Consider the following 15,252-nt stretch of genomic DNA (forward strand, 5'->3'; position numbering starts at 1 on the left):
CTATATCCCAGGCAATTTGACAAACAAGGGCAGCGGGTGAGCAAGGGAATATTAAACACAAGGATGTGAACGCCTAGTATGGGATGGGTGTGTCAGGCATGGCCGGTGGACAGGAGGCAGGGACTAAGGGGGGTGGCCATCAGCAGCTCCTGTGACTCCTTAGAACAGTGCCTCCACACGGCAGATGCTCATTAACGTTAGCTGCTACCCCCCGTGGCAACAGTGCTCCCAGAAGGCTCTGGAGGCCAGGAGAAGTGAGGGGCCATGCTGGCTTCCCTCGCCTAGAGCCCAGACTGGGCACCCTTGCTTGCCTTGGGGATGTGTCAAGTCTGAGGAAAGCTTTGGGTGCCAGGCCTCCTGCAGCATCCCTTGGCCTGGACAGAAGCTTCTAGGCCACAGCGGGAGTCAGGTAGCTCCCGCCCCAGGCCCTTCTTCTGGCTCGGCCTCCGTTGCAGCACACCTAGCTGCCACCTTGCTACCCTCGAAGAGGAGGAGGGGCTCAGCTGAAACAGTTCTAGCACATGTTGAGTTGCCTTTCCCCTTCTTTATATCCTTAGAAACCCTGCTTACCTTCCCTCGCTCACCCTCCCCACAAGCTTCTTGAAAGGTCTTTTGTGGCCAGTCACATAAGGCCTCACCCTGCCTTGGGGATTCTCACCCCACTAAGACTGGGCCCCATGCAGGACGGGGCTAGTTCCAGCAAGATGTTCTCAGAGAAGACAGGCCCTGGGGGACAGAACTCCCCCCTTCGAGGGCACAATGCAGGGGCAGCTCTAGAACCCCCCATTCTGGAATCTGCCCCTGCTTTCCCAGAGCCTGCCTTGACCCACACCAGTCTACGGCTGTGTTAGCTTCCCACCCCAAGCTCTCAGCCCTGGTCACTCCCTTGCCTCTGCCCCGGTCCCAGAAAGACTTCAGAAATTTGGGTGCAGCCTCAAGGGGCACAGGTCCCACCAGCCTCCTCCAGCCCTGTTGTCCTAGCCCTTCTGACACGTCAGGCCTCAGCCCTGTCCCCTGCTCCTCCTACCCAAGGCCCTGCAGTGAGCTGGACCACCCTGCCCCCTCCCGTGGCACCCTGCCCTCCATGAAGTGCCAGGCAGAAGCTGGACCAGCAAAACTTCATGGAACAGGTACGCGAATGCAGGGACAATGGCTACCTGCTCTCTTCCAGGAAGATTGGTTCTGGGGCCTTCTCCAAAGTCTACCTGGCCTACGCCACACATGAGCGCATGCAGCACAACCCCAAGCTGGCCTCTGACCTGCGGGGCAAGCACCATGCCATGGTGAGGCAGGCCCATCTCTTCCCCATGGGTGGCAGACAGCAGGCTCCGTGGGCCGCCCTTCAGCCCAGCCCCAGTGGTCCCTGTCCTAACCCCACTGAGGCACCTCCCTGCTGTTCTGGCTCCTTCCTGGTCTAGTATCCTCCCAAGGACCTGGAAGCTGGCCACCCCTAGCTCCAGAACCCCTTGAGCATATCAGGGCCAGGAAGGAAGGGGAAGGTCAGTATAGACCCCCAAGGATGCTGCTTCCCAGCCTCACTCCAGTCAAGTTCAGCAATGTGCACAAAGGACATGGGGTCTGTCCACGTCCCCCCATTCAGGGGCTGTGGTCTGCACACAAGGGCCACCCTCCACCCCTACAGGTGGCTATCAAGATCATCTCCACTGCCGAGGCCCCTGTGTTCTCCCAAAAGTTCCTGCCTCGTGAGATATCGTCACTCAATGCTACCTACAAGCACCTGAATGTGGTAGGCAGAGACCCCGAAACAGCCCATGCCCATCCTGCCCATGCCCTGCTGTGCAGGACCACCCCCTTTCCCACCAGGGACCCTTATGCTTGGGGCCCAGCCCCATCCCGAGACCCTGAGCCAATGCACTGGACAGCCCCTCCCTGGGTGATAGCAGGGGGGTCCGGCAGGTGCAGCTCTATGAGACCTACAGAATAGCCGGCGCTCCTACTTGGTGCTGGAGCTGGGAGCCCGCGGTGACCTCCTGGAACACATCAACGCGGTGTCGGACCGCCGCTGCCGCCCGGGGCTGGGAGAGGAGGGGGCCCACAGGCTGTTCTGGCAGCTGGGCAGTGCTGTGGCCCACTGCCACAGCTCGGGCATCGTGCACCGGTGAGGGGGCTGCCCCGCCTGCCCCCACCTGCCGCAAGAGGCCCACCCGAGCCCGGGACCAGCACCACTTCCCTTTCCCATGCAGGGAGCTAAAGTGTGAGGACATCCTGCTGGACGACCAAGGCCTCCTAAAGCTGACCCGTGAGCCTGTGGCCCAGCCCCACCCCCTGCCCTGGACTCCCTGACTCAGGACCCCAGCCTTCCACTTCTTCATGAGGCCCACCCATTTCCAACTGTTGTCCCAGCCGGGACTCCAGCCTCTACCCTCGCCTGCTTCAGACTTTGTTCTTTTATTGCTTTGAAGACCCATTTATTCATTTGAGAGCGAGAGGAGGGGCAGAGGGAGAGGGAGCATCCTGAAGCAGGTCCCTGCTGAGCGCGGAGCCAGACGCAGGGGTGGGGCTCCATCCCAGGACCCTGAGGTCCTGACCTGAGCCAAAACCAAGAGTGGGCCACTCAGCTGAGCCACGAGGCGCCCTGCCTGCTTCAGAGTTTTGACCCCCACCTGGCTTGACCTTTAATCCTCCCAGGAGGCCCAGCCCCACGCTTGCCTACACCTGTGCTTGCAGACATCTACACGCTCCGCATCGGCCCCACAGCCATCCCTCCTGAGCCCACTGTCCCTTCCCCTCCTGCTCCTCCCAGGGTCTACTGCTTGCCCGTGCCCCCCGTGCGCCCCTGGCAGACTTCGGCTTCGCCAACCGGTCGGGCCTCAAGAACTCGCTGCTGAGCCCCTTCTGCGGCTCTGTGGCCTACACAGCTCCCGAGATCCTCACGAGCAAGGAGTACAGTGGGGAGCAGGCCGACCTGTGGAGCCCGTGAGTGGTACCCACAGGCTCCCCAGCATAGGCAGGACCCACGGGGGGGCAAGAGAGGAGGCATGCCCTGAGGAGCCTGTGCCCCCAGGGCATCACCCTTCATGCCGTGGTGACTGGGGAGCTGCCCTTCAAGGGGCACCAGGCCCACCACATGCTGCACCTGATGCGCCACGGCCCACCTTCAGGCCAGGCACGTCCCCAGGTGAGGGAGAACAGCCTGTGTCCCTTCCAAATCCCAGCATGAGCGACCTGGGTCCAGGGGCGCCTGGGGGGCTCAGTCGGTTGAGCGTCTGCCTTCGGCTCAGGTCATGACCCCGGGGTCCTGGGATGGAGCCTTGAGTCAGGCTCCTGGCTCAGCGGGGAGCCTGCTTCTCCCTCTCCCTCTGCCTGTGCTCTCTCTCTCTCTCTCTCTCAAATAAATAAGATCTTAAAAAGAGAGAGACCTGGGTCCAGAGAAGGCTCATCCTGCGGTGAGGGGAGTGGCAGTGGCACGGGAGGCTGACCTGGCACCCCACTCCCAATAAAGGCTGGTAAACGGACTGCAGCAAAGAGGTGAGAGGGCAGCGGGGCCGGGGAGGTCCAGACTCAGACTCCTTGTCTGGAAAGGCAGTGGTCCCGGTGAGCTCTGAGCTCCGCCCTGGCACAGGGCAAGCCACCTTCCCTCTCTGTGCCTCAGTCTCATGACTGGTGCAGCATGGACTCCCTCCAGGTGTTTGGGCGACTGAATGGGATTCCTCCCCCAAACTGCCAGCACCGTTGACAGGGATGGGCACGCGCAAGAGGGTAGGCAGTGGGAAGCCACAGCTGTGAGCCCTTGCCCACAGAGTGCCAGGACCTGATCCGGGGCCAGCTATAGCTACGCCGCGTGCACGCCTGGACCTGCAGCAGGTGGCCGCCCACTGCTGGATGCTGCCTGCCGCGCAGGCGCTCTTCTGCACCACGCTCAGCTTGGCGCCAGGTAGGGTGGGGCCCCAGCGGGGTGGGCAGGTGGTTGGCCCCTCAGTGCCCCTCCTGGTGCCCACGGCCGTCGGTTGCAGAGAAGCCAGCTAAGTCCCAGCTGCCCACAGCCCTTGACCACACGGAGCGCGGCAGGGACTCAGAGCCTCCGAGGCGGTGCCCCCAGCAGGGGGAACTCACCACCAGAGTGCTTCTGGCCCGGGGCCTGAGCCCCCAGACGCAGTCCCAAGAAGAGGTGCAGGATCTGCCCAGCTGGGGCTCCGGAACATGGCGGCAGCCAGCCGGGGGGTGGGCGCCTCCAGGTAGCCAGTCACTGAGCTCCGCGTTTGCCACCGGGACCACGCCTGGGCACTACCTGGTCAACTGAGGAGGAGCAGGCCCAGGCGAGGCCAGATAAAGCATTTATTTTATGGAGGGGATGCTGCCGTCTCAGCGCAGGCCAGGGCAGCCAGCCACTAGCGCTCCCCATCCAGGGAGAACGCGAGTCCACGCGCCTCCATGCCAGAGCTTGACTCGGGAGGAGGCAAAGACAGAGGGTACCAGGGACAGGAGATACCTCGTTTCCACGAGGCACCCAGCCTTGGTGGAACTGGAGTGGACCTCCGGCTTTGGAGGCAGTGACAGGACCGAGGACGTGTGGAGTGAGGGTGCTGGGAAGTCAGGGCGCCAGGCTGCACTCCAGTGCAAGGGAGCCCTGTGCCAAAGACGGCACTGGGAAGGGAGCACAGCGCGGGGAGGGCCACGCGGACAGCCTAGCAGGCTTGGCTTGGCAGCTGCAGGACAGAGGGCCCACATAAGGGGCTGGGGGAGAACAAGTTTCTTGGGCCCAAAGGGGGCTCCACGGGGGCAGAGGGTGGTCAGGGAAAAGGTCTGGCAAAGAGCAAGGCTGCAGGCCCATCAGGAAGACTCTCCATGTGTGAGGCAAGGGGCTCTGAAACTCAAGGAAACTGACCAAGGATAGAGCCTAGTTAGTGGGGACAGCGAGCGCATCACATCAGTCCCTGGCTGGAGAAACTAGCAAGGGACTGAGCAGGACGGGGGAGGGGATGAAGAGAGATAGTACCCAGCAAGCGCTCCAAGGACAAACCAGGGGGGCGCAGCTCTAGGAGATCCCAGGACAGGCTGAGGCTGGTGAAAGTCACGAGAGGTCAGTCCTTTGAGCCTGGATCTCAGGCAGGGCAAGCCGAGGACCCCAGGATTGAAGACTCAGGTGGGACTGGCAGCAAAGGGCACTGCTTGCACCTGGATGCCCACCGATGCCCAGACCTCTGTAGTGCCCTTGGGGGCTGCTCAGGCTTGTACAGTTTATCTGTCCAGCCCCATTGGCCATCTTCCTGGAGGTACGTACCTGGGAGTCACAGGGCGTGATTAGCTCTGGCTGATCAGTGCTGGTCTGAGCAACCTGAGTTGCTTGAGGGCACGAGGAGGTACCCCGACCCTCGCAGGTTTATTGGGCATTCGCCCTAACTCTGAGCGTAAGTGTAGCTCTGCTTTTCAGCAGGGAACAACCTCTGAGCAAGGAGACCCAGAGGCCTGCGGGTGGCTGCAGGAAGGCCTGGACTGAAGGGCTGGCAAAGGTGGGCCTGGAGCCGGTGGTGGGCTGCAAGGGCCTCAGGTGGGCGTAGCCCCCTCTGCTTGTGGTTCTGGGGCCAGCTCCCGTGGCTGCGCCCGGGTGTGCTGCTCCAGCTCCTGCTGGTCCAGCTGCTGCAGCTGTCTCTCCACATCCTCAGGCACCTGGACCTCCAGCAGGTTTTCCATGCCTGGCTCTGGCTCATCCCCAATGAGCACCTGCCAGCACGGGAGGCAGGTGAGCATCTGGCTGGCACACCACGGACGTCCACCCCCCGTCCCCACAAGCCTTGCACCCACCTGAATGAGTTTCTCACAAGTCACCTGCACGTCGGGCTCTGGCTCCCAGCTGTGCAGCTCACGCAGGATCAGGTAGGCTCCCTGGTTTCTCACCTGCTGCCGACCAGACGCTGTGGCTGTTAGCTGGAAGACGGCAAAGGCCACACAGCTATCAGCGTACTCACGTATGTGTGGGCATGCTGCGAGGTGGCGTTAGCACAGCAGGGCCCCGCTCACCAGCATGATGGCCTCGAGGAGCATCTTGCGGATGTCAGCATCAGGCTCTCGCTGCTTGTCTGGCGGCAGATACTGCAGGTCGACAGGCAGTCCTAGAGGTGTATGCGGGGTTACCGCGTGCCAGCACCGGGTAGCTAGGCCAGACCCTGCCTCGGTAAGCCCCATCTGTGCTCAGCACTCCCTGCTGGAAGGTTTCAGAGGGGGTCCTGATCGGCGCATCTGCCCGCCCCCCCAATGGCCTTCCCCTCCTCCCCCGCCAACCCTGAGGCTCCACCCAAGCCACTCACGCTCCATCTCCTCCTCAGAGAAGTCCTCAGGCCCAGCCAGGGGCAGCAGCAAGAAAGGGAGAATGTCCACCTGGGGCCCAAGCAACCACTCGTGGTGTCCTGAGGGGAAAGAGAAATGGGAGCCAGTCTAGAGGGGGGCCCCGGAGTGGTCTCTTTGCCCCAGCCCGCCCAACCGCAACACCCTCACCCCCATCACCACTCACGATGCTCGAAGCAGCAGTTTCGGAGAGTCCCCACCACCCCGCCCCTGCGCACCGAGGAGTCTGAGAATTGGGTAAGGGGCAGCAGCCGCTGGACCACGCACCTGGAGGGAGGGACCACTCAGTGCCATCCCTGTTCCCTTGCACCCCCTCCCCGCGGGCGCCCCGGGCGTCACCTCTCGCGGTCCAGCAGGAAGGCCCGCGCCGCGGGACGCTGGCTGAGGTTGGAGAGCACTGGCCCCAGGTAATGCAGGGGCGCCCGGGCGTTGTAGTCGGGCGTGCACAGCGCGCGCACCAGCCGCTCCAGGCCCGACTCCCCCGGCTCCTCGGCCTCCAGCGCTGCCATCAGCGCGGCACACGGCGCCGGCTCGCGGCTGAGATTGGCCAGCGCGGCGGCCGCCTCCTCGGCCCAGGGCCACGCTGGGTCCAACGCGCGGCCCAGCAGGCGGGCAGGCAGCGCGGGCTCGGCCTCCAGCAGCCGCTCGTGCAGGCCGGCCTCGGCAGCCAGGTTGACGAGCGCACGAGCGGCGTCGCGGGCCGGGGCCGGGGCCGGGGCCGCAGCCAGCTCGACCAGCGCCCGCAGCAGCGCCGCCTGGCCGGCCAACAGCGCCCAACCGGGCCCAGAGCCGGTCAGCGCCAGCACGTGCCGCACCGCCTCCGCCTGCAGGTCCGCCCGCGCCCCGGGCGCCAGGAAGGGCAGCAGCTTCGCCACCTCCGCCTCCACGCCGGCCTCCGGCATCGGCAACCCTGCGGGAGCTAGCCCATCAGCCGGCGCGCCCGTGCCAGTCCGGGCTTCCCCCATGCCTGCCGGTGCCTCCCGATCACCCACGCAGCCACCGGGCTCGAGAACCCGCCCATCAAGGGAGCGGAAGCCGCAGCCACCAATCAGAGGCTGCCGACTCTGCGCGCGGGGCGGGGTCGGCGTGCGGAGGCGGGGCCACGCCGAGGCCCGGGGCATTGTGGTCTGGGTGCCCCGCTCCCAGCCCCCGGCCGCGGCGGGGTGGGCCGCCGGGGCTGGAGGGAGGAGGTGCGCGGACCGAAGCCGGGAATCCCGGGTGTGACGCCGGTCCCCGGGCCCGGCCAGCCACTGGTGGCTGACTGACGGCACCGGCCCCATTCCGTCGTGGGTGGGGCAGAGATCTGTCGCTGGAAGAGTCACATGATCAATTACTTTAATTGACTTTCTAATGTTAGACCAGCCTGTGTTTCCGGCATAATCTCCGTTTGGTCATGATAATACTTAACGTTTTTATATGTTGTATTGAGTTTGCTAAAATTCTGTTTAGAATTTTTACATCCTGGTCTGTAGTTTTCATATAAAGCCCTGGTTTTCTTATCAGAGTAGTACTGGCCTCTGAAGGATGGGGGAGTGTTCCCTCTTCAATTCTCTGGAAGAGTTTGTGAAACTAGTATTTCTTCGTAAGTGGTTGGTAGCAATACCCAGTGAAGCCATCTGCGCCTGAAACTTCCTTCTAGAAAGATTTTGCAACCACTAACCCTTTGATAGACACATAGCTATTCAGGTTGCCACTTTCTTCTTGAGTGACTTCTGGTAGTTTGTGTTTTTCAAGGAATTGGTTCAGATGAAATTGGTTTAGATGAAAATCTAAAGTGTCAAATTCATTGGCATCAAGCTGTTCATAATCTTCCCTTATCCTTTTAACATCTGTACCATCCGTGGGAGCGTCACTTCTCATCCCTGATGCTGTCCGTTTTTGACTTGTCCGTCCTGCCAGAGATTTGTCCATGTGATTGACCTTACTAAAGAATCATGTGGGATTCATATATTTTTTCTATTTTCTTTTTAGATTTAGTGAATGTCCACATTGACCTTACTATTTCCTTTCTTCTGCTTATTCTGGGTTTAATGTGCTGTTCTTTTTCTAGTTTCTTTAAGGTAAAGGCTGAGATCATTGATTTGAGACATTTTCTAATACAAGATTTTGCTCTCATCTATTCCTTGTCTCACGGATTATGTTATGTACTTCTGCATAGGTTAATAGCCCCTTAGTAGATTGATATTATTTTTATTTCACTCTAAGGGCTAGAACAAAGCCTGTAGGGACAGTGATGCCCGGGAGAGCCACTGAGGGGAAATAGCATGCCCCTGAAGTCAGCGGGTAATCAGGTCCTAGAGCCGGGATTTGCCCCCAGGTGAGACCTACGGGCACCTCATAGCCTCAGTCCCAACCTAACCTTGTGTGGAAAGCCACTTGCCTGAAATTGAGGAAGAGGGTAGACAAGTCCAAGGAAATGCCCACCTCTCCAAGGAAACCACATGCTCTGACACACAGATCCTGCCCATAAAAGTTGAAAATTTCTCAAGAAATGGAGTCGGAATATTATGGATAATGTAGGTAATTGATGCCCTCTGGTGCATCTGGTGGGTACGTCTGACTGAGACAAAAGTGTGCACCTTCAGAGCCCACTGGTGTCCAGAGGCGAACCAGCAAGCACTTGCTTTGACTGATTCAAGGAAGCGTTTATAGTAATCACCAGGTATGGAGCCTTAAATATTCCCAAGATAAATTAAAAGATACAAAGTTACTGGAAGTAATTTCAAAGTTCAAGTTACAAGAATTGTACAAAGAACTTCCACATACCTTTGACTCAGACACCTCAGTCAAATTCCTAAGTTACCCCACTTATCCCAATACTGACCTTTTAGCAGAGGGTGCTGTCACGAGTACTTTCAGTCTCCTTCAACTGGTAGCTACTCTTCAGTCTTTGACTTTCATGCCCTTGACACTTGCAGAATACCAACCAGCTCTTTTGTAGCATGTTGCTCAGTTTTTGTCTGGTTGCCTCATGATTAGATTCAGGTTATATATTTCTGGCAGGAAGGGGGGGCGCCTAGGTGGCTTAGTCGATTACGTATCTGCCTTCAACTCAGGTCATGATCTCAGGGTCCTGGGATGCAGTCCCGCATCAGGCTCCCTGCTTAGTGGGAGGTCTGCTTCTCCCTCTCCCTCTGCCCCTCCCTCTGCTCGTGCCCTCTCTCAAATAAATAAATAAATAAATAGAAGGAAGGAAGGAAGGAAGGAAGGAAGGAAGGAATACTATGGAGGTGAGGCTGAGCTCTTTTTGTTGAATCCCATCAGTTTGCCCCCACAGTGGAGATGTTTATTTTGATTACTTAAGGTGAATTGCCCAGGATTTTCACTGTTAGGTTACTCTTTTTCTCTTTGTATTTAGTAAATGTTTTATGGGGAAATACTTTGAGACTATGTAAATAGTCCGTTCCTCGTCCGCCTTTCACTCATTAGTTTTTGCATGTAGTTTTTAATTATTGTAGGGGAGGGCGCCTGGGTGGTTCAGTTGGTTGAGCGACTGCCTTCGGCTCAGGTCATGATCCTGGAGTCCTGGGATCGAGTCCCGCATCGGGCTCCCTGCTGCTGAGCAGGGAGCCTCCTCCTCCCTCTGACCCTCCTCCCTCTCATGCTCGCTATCATTCTCTCTCTCTCAATAAATAAATAAAAATCCTTGGGGCGCCTGGGTGGCTCAGTCATTGGGCGTCTGCCTTCGGCTCAGGTCATGATCCCAGGGTCCTGGGATCGAGCCCCACATCGGGCTCCCTGCTCAGCGGGAAGCCTGCTTCTCCCTCTCCCACTCCCCCTGCTTGTGTTCCTGCTCTTGCTATCTCTCTCTCTGTCAAATAAATAAATAAAATCTTAAAAAAAAAAAATCCTTAAAAAAAATTATTAAAAAAAATAAAATAAATTATTGTAGGGGAGAAAGCTTTCTCTTTACCTATTTTTGTTCATTTATTTCTTTATGTCAATGAAGACTCACGGAGTCTTATTTATTAGTGTTTTTAAAGTTAATTTATTGAAGTAATCTCCACACCCAGTGTGGGGCTTGAACTCATGACCCCGAGATCAAGAGTCACTCCCACATCCAATCCAGCCAGGTGCCCCTCATGGAGTCTTACTTTATTCAAAGAAATAGACACTTTACTCTCATTATTGTGATCCAAAATTTGGCCATTGGAAGGACCTTCAAGGATGGTCCTGTGTATTATTTATTTTATTTTTTAAGATTTTACTTATTTGAGAGAGGGAGAAGAGTGCAACTCGGAGAAGGGGTCAGGGAGGAGGGGAGAAAGAGGAGAGGGAGAGAGAATCTGAAACAGACTCCCTGCTGAGCATGGAGCTCAAACCACTGAGAGATCATGACCCCAACAGAAACTAAGAGCTGGGTGCTCAACCGACTGAGCCACCCAGGCGCCCCTCCTGTGGTATTATTTAAAATAGCTTTATTGAGGTGTGCCTGGGTGGTTCAGTTGGTTAAGCATCTGCCTTCGGCTCGGGTCATGATCCCGGGGTTCTGGGATCCAGTCCCGCATCGGGCTCCCTGCTCAGCGGGGAGCCTGCTTCTCCCTCTGCCTGCCGCTCCCCCTGCTTGTGCTCTCGCACGCTCTCTCTTTCTGTCAAATAAATAAAATCTTAAAAGAAATAACTTTAGGGGCACCTGGGTGGCTCAGTCGTTAAGCGTCTGCCTTCGGCTCAGGTCATGATCCCAGGGTCCTGGGATCGAGCCCCGCATCGGGCTCCCTGCTCGGCGGGAAGCCTGCTTCTCCCTCTCCCACTCCCCCTGCTTGAATTCCCTCTCTCACTGTGTCTCTCTCTCTGTCAAATTAATAAAAAAAAAATAAAATAACTCTATTGAGATGTAACCCATATACCATCCAAATCATCCATTTAAATTCAATGTTTTTTGGTATATTACATGATTAATTTTGTAAACGGTAGTAAAATGTATATAACAAAATTGGCCATTTAAACCATTTTTTTAAGTATGCTTTACGCCCAAGATGGGACTTGAACTCATGACCCCAAGATCAAGAGTCGTATGCTTCACCAACTGAGCCAGCCAAGGCACCTAAACCATTTTTAAGTGTACAATTAGTAGCATTCATTACACTCACAATGCTGTGCAACCATCGCGACCATGTATTTCCAAATTGTTTTCACCACCCAACAGAAACTGTAAACTTTAAGCATGCATTTCTCCCTCTCTCCTCCCTCCAATGACCTCTAATCTACTTTCTAAATAGATTTCTCTCTTCTAGGAACCTCAACGGTACACCTTGTGTAGCTACAACGACGTCAAAACCAAGGAGTGTGTGTAGTTTTATGCCACTTTACCACCTGTGGAGACTCATGGAACCAATGCGGCTGTCAAAATAGGGAGCAGTGTCATCGCCACGAAGACCTCCTTGTGCCGCGCGGGCTCCCAGCCTTCCCCCGGGGAACCACAAACCTGTTCTTCCTCTGTAACTCTGTCACTTCTCGAGTGTGACAGAAATGGAATCACACAGCAGATGACCCCTGGAGGTCGTCACGCGTGTCACACATTTCATTTTTATGGCCACGGAGTACCCCGTGGTGTGCACGTGCCAATGGGGTAGCCATTTGCCTGTTGAAGGACCTTTGTGTCATTTCCAGGGTGAGGCTATTACAAATAAAGCTGCTGTAAAACACTGGTGTCCAGGTTTTTGTATGGACACAAATCTTCATTCCTCTGGGATAAATGCTGAGTTGTAGGTATGACTGCTGGATTGTAGGTCCTGGTATGTTCCATTTTCGAGAAACTGCTGAATGGTTTTCCAGAGCGTGTGGACCATTTTGCGTTCCCACAAGCAAGTATGGAGATCCAGTTGCTCCGAATATTCACCAGCATTTGGTGATGTCAACTCTTTTTATTTTAGGTATTAATTTGCGTTTCTCTAATGGCTAGTGGTGTGGAGCATCTCCTCTTTGGTGAAATGTCTGCTTCTTTTGTCCATTTTCTAGTGGGATTGTTTGGTTTCTACCATTAATTTTGAAAGCTGTTTTGTTGTTTTTTTTCATTCTAGCTGGATGTTCTTTGTGGACAGGCCATTTGCAGGCATTTTCTCCTGGTCATGGCTTGTCTTTCCATCCTGCTAACAGGGCCTTTCACAGAGCAGAAGGTTTAAAATTTGATAAAGTCCAACTTTCTGATTTCTTTCATATATGGCGTTTTGAGCATCATGTCTGAGAATACTTCATCAGTTGCTCATCCAGAAGATCTTTTATATTTCCTTCTCAATTTTTCCCAGTTTTACATTTAAATATACAATTCACTTTGAGGTTTGTCCCTAATTTTATGGTCTCTTTTGCCATAAATTTTTAAGATTTTATTTATTTGAGAGAGAGAGAGAGAGAGAGGGAAAGCATGAGCAGGGGGGAGGGGCAAAGGGAGAGGGAGAAGCAGGCTCCCCGCTGAGCAGGAAGCCCAATGCGGGACTCAATCCCAGGACCCTGGGACCATGACCCAAGTGGAAGGCAGACGCCTAACCGACGAGGCCACCTAGGCGCCCTTTGCCATAAATTTTTTTTTTTTTAATCTGCAAATATGTCTATCTTTTCCTTCTGAGTATTTTGAGTGAATATTTTTCTAAATTGCCTTCTGATATATTTATAGTTTTAGTTTCTACATTGCAATCTTCAAATCATCTGAACATTACTTTTGTAAATGATGTGAGAAAGGGGTCTAGGGACCCTGGGTGGCTCAGTTGGTTAAGTGTATGCTTTCAGCTCGGAGGGGAGCCTGCTTCTTCTTCTGCCTCTGCCCCTCCCCTTGCTTGTGCTTTCTCTTCTCTGACAAATAAAATCTTTAAAAGAAAAGGGGGGGTCTGACTTTGTTTTCTATCTACATAATCTGTACTAGGCATTATTCCTAAGTGTGTTAGATACAAAGCTCATTTAACTCTGACGGCAGTCCTGCAGGGCCTCTGAGCGTCGTCATCCCCACTTCATACACGGGAAGCCAAGGCTCCGAGAACTGGGTAACTCATTAAGGCCGCTCGGTTGGGAAGTGAAGGGAATACATGTATTTGTGATTTTGATTTCTTCTACAGTGAAAATTCCATTCCAGTTTTTTGTACATTTTTTTTCTGTTGGGTTGTGTGATTTTTTTATTGTTATTGATTCGTTGAAGTTCTTTATGTATTTTTTTTTAAAGACTTTATTTTTATTTATTTGACAGAGAGAGACACAGCGAGAGAGGGAACACAAGCAGGCAGAGGGAGAGGGAGAAGCAGGCTTCCCGCCGAGCAGGGAGCCCGATGCGGGGCTCGATCCCAGGGCCCTGGGATCATGACCTGAGCTGAAGGCAGATGCTTAACGACTGAGCCACCCAGGCGCCCTCTTTATGTATTTTGGAGATGAGCTGTTTATAGTTACATGTATTACAGATATCTCCTCCCACTCTGGCCTTTTTATTCTCTGAATAGTATAGATGAATAGATTTCTTAATTTTAAGATAATTATATATTAATATGTATTAATATATAGTTTCCCTTTATAATTAGTGGGTTTTTTAAACTTGTTTAAATTTGCCCCACTTTCTCATGTTGATATTTTTTAAATATATATATATATATATTTTTTAAGATTTTATTTATTCATTTGAGACACAGAGATACACAGAGAGAGAGAGCATGAGCAGGGAGAGAGGCAGAGGGAGAGGGAGAAGCAGGCTCCCCGCTGAGCCAGGAGCCCGATGCGGGGCTCGATCCCAGGACCCTGGGATCATGACCTGAGCCGAAGGCAGACGCCCAACCATCTGAGCCACCCAGGCGCCCCTTTAAATATATTTTTATCTATTTTTAATTTACTTTTATTTAAGTAAACTCTACGCCCAACATGGGGCTTGAACTCACGACCTTGAGATCAAGATTCACACGCTCCACCGACTTAGCCAGCTAGGTGCCCCTCTGATGTTGGTAATTTTAAAAGAATTTGTTGCTTTTATAATTTACAGGAAACACCCGTAGAAGCAGACTACTATGGGCCCCATAGTCCTTGTTTTAGCAGGCACGGACCCTTTTATACAAATGTCATGTCTTCGGTTCTCCAGACCTGGCAATCCTTGCCCTACTTGGCCTAGGAAAGGGCCACCCTCTCCACAGCCCCTCAACAAGAGCCCCGGCACAGTTTGGGGGTTGTGGGGAAGGTATGGGAGACAAATTCTATCCAGAACACCACTGAGAAAAAAACTTCTAAAGTCGGAGGCTGAAAACATTCAGAGGGAAGAAACTGCTATTCAACGACCCAAAAGGAGGATGTAAAAGCTAGAACAGCCCTTCACAAAGGCAGACCCGGGGCACCTGGGCAGCGCAGTCAGTCAAGCATCCGACTCTTGGTTTCTGCTCAGGTTGTGATCGCAGGGTCATGGGATCGAGCCCCATGTTGGACTCTGGGCTCGGGGCAGAGTCTGCTACAGATTCTTTCTCCCTCTCCCTCTGCCCCTCCCACTTGTGCTCTCTCTAATAAATAGATAAATCTTTAAGAAACAAAACAAAGGCAGACCTAATAGCAAGTGCACACATGTGCCGTGTGCCCCACAAGCTGTGGGACCAGTGCCCTGGGAGGTCCCGAGAGCTCAGAAAGAAGTCAAGGCCCTCTGAGACCCTGCACTTCACATATAAGTTCGGTCTCGTGGCAATTTTTAGATAGAAGGGTCCAAAGGATGCTGCCCCTTTATTGCTTCTTGAATAAAGCACATGGGACTCCATCAATTCTTCTCCCTTCCAGCCAAGGGTAGACTCTGGTTTGAAGTCTGCAGGCCCCCCACCCCACTCAATACACAGATAAACACACACACGTGTGTGTGTGTGGCCTAGACCCTCCCAGTCCCTCCATGCTTGGCCACTCACTGGCCCAGGAGTCCCCACTCCCATCTTGACCCCAGTAATTTATTGATAAACACAGGCTGAGTGCCTGAGCAGGGACATGCCCACGCGATGGGTCCGGCTCCTG

General features: G+C 54.4%; 2 protein-coding genes and 1 long non-coding RNA gene across 5 annotated transcripts; 2 read left to right on the forward strand and 1 right to left on the reverse strand.

The window, feature by feature from the left end:
- The first annotated feature begins 1,046 nt into the window (after positions 1–1,046).
- LOC118544144 (testis-specific serine/threonine-protein kinase 5-like) lies at positions 1,047–3,889 on the forward strand. Of its 2 annotated transcripts, XM_078071877.1 has the most exons (5): positions 1,047–1,283; positions 1,643–1,747; positions 2,205–2,260; positions 2,765–3,489; positions 3,762–3,889. In XM_078071877.1, the coding sequence occupies exons 1-3, from the start codon at positions 1,122–1,124 to the stop codon at positions 2,217–2,219; spliced, it is 282 nt and encodes a 93-aa protein (XP_077928003.1). In that variant the 5' UTR covers positions 1,047–1,121; the 3' UTR covers positions 2,220–2,260; positions 2,765–3,489; positions 3,762–3,889. The 2 variants fall into 2 exon arrangements, with proteins under 2 accessions (XP_077928003.1, XP_077928004.1); XM_078071878.1 differs by lacking the exons at positions 2,205–2,260; positions 2,765–3,489.
- Positions 3,890–4,282: 393 nt separating this feature from the next.
- HGH1 (HGH1 cochaperone) lies at positions 4,283–7,672 on the reverse strand. Its single transcript, XM_036105617.2, has 6 exons — positions 6,643–7,672; positions 6,470–6,570; positions 6,267–6,365; positions 5,980–6,071; positions 5,764–5,886; positions 4,283–5,682 (listed from the first exon to the last, which is right to left on the reverse strand). Exons 1-6 carry the CDS (start codon positions 7,581–7,583, stop codon positions 5,506–5,508), a joined length of 1,533 nt encoding a protein of 510 aa, XP_035961510.2. The 5' UTR covers positions 7,584–7,672; the 3' UTR covers positions 4,283–5,505.
- On the forward strand, positions 5,624–11,948 carry LOC118544084 (uncharacterized). Of its 2 annotated transcripts, none has more exons than XR_013447625.1 (2): positions 5,624–5,701; positions 11,538–11,948. It is a non-coding gene; the product is annotated as an uncharacterized LOC118544084 (long non-coding RNA). The 2 variants fall into 2 exon arrangements; XR_013447624.1 differs by lacking the exon at positions 5,624–5,701 and adding an exon at positions 7,090–7,133.
- Positions 11,949–15,252: the final 3,304 nt, after the last annotated feature.

This window comes from Halichoerus grypus, chromosome 5 (assembly GCF_964656455.1).
Source record: "Halichoerus grypus chromosome 5, mHalGry1.hap1.1, whole genome shotgun sequence".
Classification (NCBI taxonomy): domain Eukaryota; kingdom Metazoa; phylum Chordata; class Mammalia; order Carnivora; family Phocidae; genus Halichoerus; species Halichoerus grypus.